This window comes from Macadamia integrifolia, chromosome 14, assembly GCF_013358625.1.
Source record: "Macadamia integrifolia cultivar HAES 741 chromosome 14, SCU_Mint_v3, whole genome shotgun sequence".
In the NCBI taxonomy this organism is placed as follows: domain Eukaryota; kingdom Viridiplantae; phylum Streptophyta; class Magnoliopsida; order Proteales; family Proteaceae; genus Macadamia; species Macadamia integrifolia.
In genome coordinates, this window is record NC_056570.1 from 21657662 (window position 1) to 21666850 (window position 9189).

General features: G+C 39.7%; 1 protein-coding gene and 1 long non-coding RNA gene across 2 annotated transcripts; one reads left to right on the forward strand and one right to left on the reverse strand.

Annotated features, from left to right (window-relative positions):
* LOC122061312 (cytochrome P450 89A2-like) lies at positions 1 to 1703 on the forward strand. The gene has a single exon (XM_042624539.1). The coding sequence runs from the start codon at positions 82 to 84 to the stop codon at positions 1609 to 1611; it is 1530 nt and encodes a 509-aa protein (XP_042480473.1). The 5' UTR covers positions 1 to 81; the 3' UTR covers positions 1612 to 1703.
* Positions 1704 to 5140: 3437 nt separating this feature from the next.
* On the reverse strand, positions 5141 to 8033 carry LOC122062003. The gene is made up of 3 exons (XR_006134766.1): positions 7904 to 8033; positions 7743 to 7806; positions 5141 to 5685 (listed from the first exon to the last, which is right to left on the reverse strand). It is a non-coding gene; the product is annotated as an uncharacterized LOC122062003 (long non-coding RNA).
* Positions 8034 to 9189: the final 1156 nt, after the last annotated feature.

Below are 9189 nucleotides of genomic sequence, written 5' to 3' on the forward strand. Positions count from 1 at the left end.
ACGTTACAAATATTAATACTCATTACACCATTACCAAACCTCTTTCATTTATCCTTCTTTTCATATTTTCAAAGAGCTCTAATGGAGGTCTGGTTCATCATCTTCCTTTCTCTCTGTCTCTGCTCAGCTCTCAAATCCTTCCTCCATCTCTCCTCCAATTGTAAACCCAAGCAAACAAACCTCTCCCTCCCACCAGGCCCTCCTAAAGTACCTATAATTGGTAACTTACTCTGGCTATACAAATCCTTCACTGATCTTGAACCAATCCTCCAAAGCCTCCGCCACAAGTATGGCCCTATCATTACCCTCCATATTGGCTCTCGCCCTGCCATCTTCATCACAAACCAATCTCTCGCCCATCAAGCCCTTGTAGAGAATGGTGCCGCCTTTGCCCACCGCCCACCAGCCTCTGCTTCTAGCCGCATCATCACTACTAACCAACACAACATCAATTCTGCCGCGTATGGTCCTCTTTGGCGAGTCCTTCGTCGGAATCTCACCTCTGAGCTTCTCCATCCTTCTAAGGTTAAATCCTATTCTAATGCCCGCAAATGGGTATTGGAAATCCTCAAGGAAAGGCTCAGATTCCACGGTGAATCTGGTGAGCCTGTGCGTGTAATGGCTACCTTTCAGTACGTTATGTTCTGTTTACTGGTTTTCATGTGCTTTGGGGAAAAACTTGATGAAAAGGTCATCAGAGAAATCGAAGATGTAGAGAGAACATTACTTGTTAGTTTCCGCTTCTTCAGTGTTCTTGCGTTCTTCCCTGCATTGGGGAAAATCTTTTTCAGAAATCGTTGGCAGAAATTGCTTGATATGCGTCAGAGACAGGACTCTGTTATAGGCTCTCTAATTAGAGCCCGAAAGGAGAAGAAGCCAGTGAACCCAGATGAACTCTTCGTCTCTTACATCGATACACTGTTCAATCTTCAAATCCCAGATGATGAAGGGGGACGAAATCTCACAGAACAAGAAATGGTGACTCTTTGTTCAGAGTTTCTAAATGCTGGTACGGACACAACATCTAATGCACTTCAATGGATCATGGCTAACCTGGTGAAGCATCAAGAAACCCAAGAAAAGCTGTATTCAGAAATCAAAGGAGTTGTGGGTAAAGGTGAAGAAGAGATCAAAGAAGATGATTTGGGCAAGATGCCGTACTTGAAAGCTATTGTTTTGGAAGGGCTAAGGAGACACCCACCAGGTCACTTTGTGTTGCCACATGCTGTCACTGAAGATATTGTGTTGGACGGCCATGTTATACCAAAAAACGCTGCAGTGAATTTCATGGTTGCAGAGATGGGGAGGGATCCAAAGGTTTGGAAAGAGCCAATGGAGTTTAAACCAGAGAGGTTCTTGGGTGATGAAGGGGAAGGGTTTGATATAACAGGGACCAAGGAGATTAAAATGATGCCATTTGGTGCTGGGAGGAGGATTTGCCCAGGACTTGGGTTAGCTGTGCTGCATCTGGAGTTTTTTGTGGCAAATTTGATCAAAGATTACAAATGGACGGCTGTTGAGGGAGTTGGTGTTGACTTGTCAGAGAAGCTAGAGTTCACAGTAGTTATGAAAAATCCATTGCAAGCCCACATTTCACCGAGGGTGAAATAAGAGATTCCCATCTAGTGTATAGTGTATCACTTTGTCAAGGGTGTATCATGTTATCAATAAAATTATAAATTGTGAAGTTGTATTCTTCTTTTGATTTCCTAGTTTTTTTGATAGTTAAATCAGGTTTTTCGGCTTAACTCCTCCTACTCAAAACCCAGAGATCAGAAAGAGTCAAGCTTGATCAAATGAGTCATGTTTATTATAATTTTGATAAGAATACGTATAAGCCCTCAAGAACGAACAACTTTTCATGATAGGGGGCAGTATAGTAGTTTCAATACTCTTGGAGAAGTTCAAAATTTACATTATTCTTTTGGGACATGACATAAAAGTGTACATTCTGTTCCCTGTTTTCTGTTCCATGTTCTTTGTTCCCTTCCCAATAAATACACACATGAAGAGTTAGAATGGCCAATAAAGGCACAATTTTTTTTTTTTTGGTAGTGGCCAATAAAGACACATGAACAGTTAGAACGGGATACTATCCGAGAAAGGAAGTAGAATTGGAATGAGTAGAGAGGACAAACCATAAATCCCTTGCCATAAAGTTGGAATGGGGGGAGAGGACAAAACCATAAAGCCCTTGTCATAAATACGGGGGAGAGGATTCCCCTAATGGCATAGTGGCCCCTGTGCAATGAAAGCACACATGAAGTTATGAAAACATAAAAAACAGTTGGATTTCTGTCTTACATGGGTTGGGAGGTCATTTTACCTGCCCATATGTCTAGGTGTAGGAGCTACGTTGTCTTTTGGTTTTTTTTTTTTTTCAAATATTATAACTTAGAAAAACATAATGCAGCTGAGGGCTTGTGGCCTTTTTTTTTTGGGCTAAAAGGTCATGTTTATATTATAAAAAAAAAAAGTTTGTAAAAAGACATCTAAAAAAAAACAGAAAAACCAAACACAAATCTCAGTTAGATCCACATACTGAAATCCACTAACCTTCGATATGGCCATCAACAGGGAACTGACAAAGAGCATAACGAAAATGGGATTGGCATAATCGTCACCTAGGTTTTGGAAAATGAGACTTTAGTATCAAAGTTGGGGTAGAGGACAATGGAGATTGGACAAGATTTTTTGATGTTTGATTGGTTTAGTATTTAGGTTAGACCATATTTAGAAAGATGACTTGACTCGCCGAGTTTTATGTGACTCAGGAAAACAATCAAGTCTGGTCATTTTTTACTAGGCCAAGTTTACATGACTCTTGACCAGGTTTCCAAATTTCTTACTTAACTCGAGTGGCTAGCCCAAGTCAAATTCTGAGTTTCTAACTGTGATTTTTATTCCCAAAAGTTACTTAAGTTAGAAAAAAAAAAAAATCAAAATAATTCCAAAATAGCTTAACATTATATAGTTGTTATTGTTTTGCATATTTTTCAAATTTACATATGAAATGGCAGGATTTAATCTCATTGAAGGGGAAAAAAAAAGCACGTTATACACAAAGGGTAAAAAAGTAAGATTACAATTTCTTTTCATAGAGCTCAAGCACAAGCTTAGTAATAGATTCAAAGAGTTCCGTTAACGATCTTCCCTCCAGGGATTCAGTTGACAATAATACCTACATTCTCATTCTCAAGATTCAATGTTATTCCTTTCACATCGCTAGCAAATTCAACCATTTCCCTTGGAATCTCATTCAGTCCATAAACACTTGCAATCCCATCTCCAATTGAGACCACTTGCCCGATCTAATCCACTTTCAAATTCATGTAAAAGTTAAGACACTACACTTAGAGTGAACGAGCCGTAAGAAAGAATGGCATTCCTTCCACAGTCATTGTCGTGGTGAGATAGATGTCCAATCCTACAGCAGTGTCTTGCTTGGTCTGTCTGATCTCACACTTCAATCAACCCCCCTTGTACCATTCACACCGACCCGTCGATCTAATCAATCGATCGATCAAGAAGCTAATCTCTTTTGTTTGGGCCGGTAGCTAAAAGAAAGTCCTCGCTTTCTCTTGAACAAGGGCATAGCATTAGCTTCCATTGACCAAGCTCAACCTTGAAAAAGAAAGGTGGTAGGTTCGCTTCCATTTAGCCATAGAAGAAGGCGGCAAGAGACATTACTGCCATGCCATGCGATGCCATGGTTGAAGCTTTTAGGCTCCATAGACGAAACTAAGAAAAATTAGTGTACTCTTAGAAGACAAATCTAAACTATATTACCAATAGACGAAACCTAGTAATCTTACCACTCCAGAGCAACCTTACAAGTAGGAAAATAATGTAAAAATAAACAAAAACAGCATAGATGAAGCTTTGTGATAGATTTGGTGTCTCCAATTAAAGATGGAATAATACTTCCTTCTTTTTACAATTACTGTTTGGCTTACGAAGGATATCAAGGTACCCACTTGTGTTTTTTCAGGTTCTAGTGATCTATCATGCTAAAGACTCTTCGAATATGATAATCTAGAGGTTCTTAGAAGAAAGATCTGTGACTCTCACCTCATTTCTCATAAATGCATCAGTTGATTCTCTATAGCAGTCATGAAACCCATGGATTTGTCGTTTAGAACAAATTATGATTCAAAATTAAACAGTAATTATTATCTAAGATTCTTGTGCATAGCTACTTCTTTTTTTTTTTTTAAGGTTTAAGTGTTTTCTGAGGGGAAGTACGGCTCCTGCATGTGTGCAAGGGCAATGGAAATGCCTCATCCAAGAGAAATCATCAATAGAGGCATCGTTTTTCATCTCATGAGGGGCATGTTGATCATTTTGCCTCCATGTCTCGACGTAGGGCCCATACCCTCCCACAGAAACTATTTTGGTTTTTTTTTTTTTAAATGGAGAAACCACATCTTTTCCCCCTACCACATAAATGCTTCAGCATAAAGTTAGCATGCCCAGTAGTTTGATTGCTGCTAGCACACTTCGACTTACTTTGAGTGTGATGAGCAAAAGCCATTGTGCATTAGCGTATCCATTTGCTCGACTGCGGCATAGAGTCTACAAACCTTTCCCATTCCAGTACTCGCTTTTTGAATCTTCAGTAGGGCCTTTAGTATCTTGCTAAAATACAATTTTCCTGAATCCTTCTAAGCTTTCAGCCACAATAAAGGATTCAAGAGTCGGGGACTGAACTTCCAATCAGGATCAGGATTGGCTAGCGCTGGTCCAGCCAATACAGGACTATACCAACAATTGAGCTGATCCCGACCCAATACAACTATACTCCGGCCAAGCATTGATCAATATTGGGATCAGGATTTGGTAGTTTCCCAATGTATTCTTCCATAATAGGTTTTAAATCCTTGTACCCACACCATTCTGCATTTTGTTCATATGATATCCGAGGGTGACGAGAGAATCTCTTAATCCACAAGATCTAACCCCTCTGATTGAACTTCAAAAATGGCGTCTTGGACCTACAACAATACAGGGAGAGAGTAATGATAACACTCACCATTCCAGAATTCCAATCAACATGTTGAAACACTTTGGATGAAGAGATTCTCTATTCACCCCGGGTGAAGAAAAACTTTCTCATTATATCTTTTAAGTAAAACACACAAACCACAACTAATCTTCAACTCCCATTAGAAACGTTATGCAAAGAATTTCCAGTTACTAATTAAATTTTTAAAAAAGAAAAACAGAAAATCTGTTACTTCTGCTCTGCAAAGCACAATTTCATGCCTGCATAACTAATGCCATAGTATTGTTCCTCTGGAATAATTCATGAACATACAAACTTCCAAAGATATTTTCCTATAAAATCTCATCATATTGACAAATTTAATAGCTAAACCCGTATATATATATATATATATATATTGAGTCTTAATGTAACAATGACGGTCTGGAGATCGCCACGTACATGCACAACTATTCATTGCACATTATTGTGAACCCTTTCAAGGATGCTACCATTGGGGATCCATGAGACAATGCTCCAAAAGGAAATTCTCAAAAATCTTCAAGCCTCAGCATAATAATCCATTTTGTTTCATCCATTTCTTCCCTAACCACCTTAGTTCATAGTGAAAGCTGTTTATTAATACATTCCCGTTTAAGTCCAGCTTTTGGGTCCCCAGCAACCAACTTCAGAATGAGTCACTGGCAAAAGAACAATGAATCAGTAACAATACCTCAATTTCAAGATTACTTCATAGAGAGACAAAACACACAGACAGACAGACATGCATATTCAATGCAGAAAACAAAACCTAATGAACCAAAACCACAAGATCATTGATTCAGAAGCATGTCAATAATTTAAGATTTTTTTTTTTTTTAATTCCTTGTGTGTGTGTGGAGGCAAGTGTGATTTTTCCTTCTTTTTTTGGGCCCCACCGCAGGGGGGGGTTGTTTCGAGTAGCTGATTGATCTATTTACCTACTTCCAAATTTCTTTCTTCACTTCCAACATGGCAACTAATAAAGGACCTATACCCAGTTCATCGTCTCCATGTTCTTGTGTCCCTAGGAGAGCCTGAAGCAAATCTTTAACAAGCCCTCCAAAGATCCAAGCTAAAGAAGCTTTGCAACTGAGCAAGATGTTGACCACCGTCTCCTGAAATGGCAGTAGAAACCCATCGGTTGCTGCCGACAAATCCAAAAGAGAAAAAGAGTATAAACCAGAACAACTGGACTAGGACAGTGGGTTAATTAAATGTCCCATCAGTGAAAATTCGCCACAGAACCTCCATACACCAGTCATGAGCTGGCCTTACTAGGCCTTGATTAACCCACCAAATGCAATTGCCATTGCTGGGTACAAGAATCAAAGAAAACATAGAGGCCCCACCTGATGCCAAATCTCATGATACAAGGATGAGACCAAACAAGCACCATTTCAAGAACCATTTGGCTACTAGCTATGTCATATACAACACCTAAAGTCTAAAGTTTGATTATATAAGGAGGAGACCCCAAGTTGAAAGTCGATACATAAGCACCTAAGCCAATGCCATGGGATATTGTCTAATTAAATCAAAGTCAACGTTCTAGAATTCATGAGACTTTCAGGTGTGATGCTCGGGCTTCTTTAAAGGGGGCAGCTCGGCAAAACCCTTCACCATAACAGGGTTCTGCACTCAAGTCCTCAAAAAGGTCAGCCCAGACTTATTCATGACATAATTATCTCCATGTCCAATGGGTTGTCTTGAGATGTCTCCACAATTATTCATTTGGAACATTGAATATGTAACGGTTACACTTAGAAATACTAGTGACATTTTTCACTCATAGTTGTCAAGGTCATTGCCTTGGTGTCTAGGCCTTTGCTGGAAAGGTGCCTTTGCCTAGGCAGCACTTTAGCACTTTGTTGGTGTCACCTTGATCTTTGTCCCCAAAAAGGTCAGCCCAGACTTATTTATGACATAATTATCTCCATGTCCAATGGGTTGTCTTGAGATGTCTCCACAATTATTCATTTGGAACATTGAATATGTAACGGTTACACTTAGAAATACTTGTGACATTTTTCACTCATAGTTGTCAAGGTCGTTGCCTTGGTGTCTAGGCCTTTGCTAGAAAGGTGCCTTTGCCTAGGCAGCGCTTTAGCACTTTGTTGGTGTCACCTTGATCTTTGTCCCCCCTTCAATGCCTAGGATCAATTAGGCACTGTGACAACTATGATTTCACTCCTTAAAAAAATCTATTTAGGGTAATAAGATAATTACTGCAATCTCAGTCATATGAATGACCTCACCTTTTGCCAGAGTGAAGTGCAAAAAGGACAACAGATAAGATAAATTTACGCACTTCAAGTCATACATATTCTGCAATAAAAATTAAAAACCTACCCATATGGAGACAAGTCAGAAAAAGCAGCTTTTTAAGACTTCAATGGAATTCATTCTAACCAAAGTGAATATCCTGGCAATAAAATGAACCAAAAGAATCAGGCTATGCCAAGACCAATTTACCCGAGACCTGTGACCTCAAAAAAGAAACAATAAACCTCAGGGAGTGAAATCGTGGGAGATAAAGTTGAAATCACCATCAACCATAACAAAGGGTGAGATTACCATCATAAGTTTATGATATAACTATGGTATCAGTTTTAATAATATGGGAGCAGATTTTCCCTTCATGTTCTGGATAACACATATAATAGACACATGAGGTAGAAACAAACAGGGAAAGCAGATTGCAGACAACACACCATACCTTGGAAGCTTTCCCAGCCAGTTCTTATCACCTTAGATGCAAATTACCAAGGAATTCAGAAAGCCTGGAATAACCATATACTCAGTAAGAAATAAAGGAAATAAAAAGGAACAACCTCAGAAACGAATCAAGTGGAAAAGAGAGCATGAAGTAACTCAAACCTTATGTCTTTAGCAATTACACTGTTTCCATCTTCAGATCCAAGATGCCGCAGAACAACTTCTTCCAGGCGACCATCACGATAGGCATGCTGCAACAGCAAAACATGAATGTAATGAATGAGTCTATTATGCCACCGAGACAGTGAATGCCACTAAAATAGAAGGGGTGGGGGAGTCAGCAGTGGAACAACCAGGAATCAATATGAAAAGGATATTCAAAAAAACCAGAAACAGTTCTGATATCATTACTTCACGATGGGAAGGACATAATGTACCATAAACAGCTCATCTTTGCAAAATCTCCATTACACCCTTCTCAATTTAGTCAATGGGCTGGGTTGGGCCTAAGGTCTCTTAACTCAACCCAAGGCCAGCCCAACCCTAGGTCGGGCTGGGATATCTCAGCCCAGGCCCAACCCTATCGGGTTCAGCCCAACCCAACCCAGCCCTAATGAACCCTGATTGGGCTTGGGTTTGACCCAATCCAATCCAACCCAATACTATCGGTTACTTGGTTGCTTGATCTTGATGCATTGCAAAGGCCAAAGACCAAAGTTTTCGTATACGTGTAGATTGTGGAAAACGAAAGACTTTTTTCTACAAGTACCCATTAATAATTATTAGCATATTTATATGATTATATACTTAATAAACATGGTTGGGTTGGGTTGGGTTGGGTAGGGTTGGATTGGATTGGGTTGGGTTGGGTTGAGACCTCAACCCAAGCCCAACCCAACCCTGACTCGAGCCTGAAAATCTCAACCCTAACCCACCCTATGGGCTGAAATCTCAGCCCAAGCCCTGTTCGGGCTCAGGGCGAGCTAGGGCTGGTTCGGGTTGATCGGGCTTTTTTGACACCCCTACTCATTCATTATCCATCCAAAAACCTAGAAAGCCCCTAGTCTAACAAAATTGCCAATTGAATATAGTCACTTAACAAAAAAGTTGTGTCTTTTTAAAGTATCCTAGTGCCTTGAACCTTGTCTACATCCAAGCAATTTAAAATTCTCTAAACCTATTTTGAACCCATAGCAAGCATATGATTAAGAAGGATTGTTTTGAATCTTGCCAAAGGACTAACAATGCAGAAGATAAAGTAAGGTGCTACACAGCCAGAAAGGAAGCTAAGAAGATTGTGGGGAAAGCAAGGGCGAAGATTTATGATGCCCTACATGAGAGCCTAAATACAATGGACGGGAAAAAAGATATTTACAGGATTACTAAAATAAGAGAAAGGATGAAGAGATTTGGACCACGTTAGATGCATTAAAAATGAGGATGGTGGA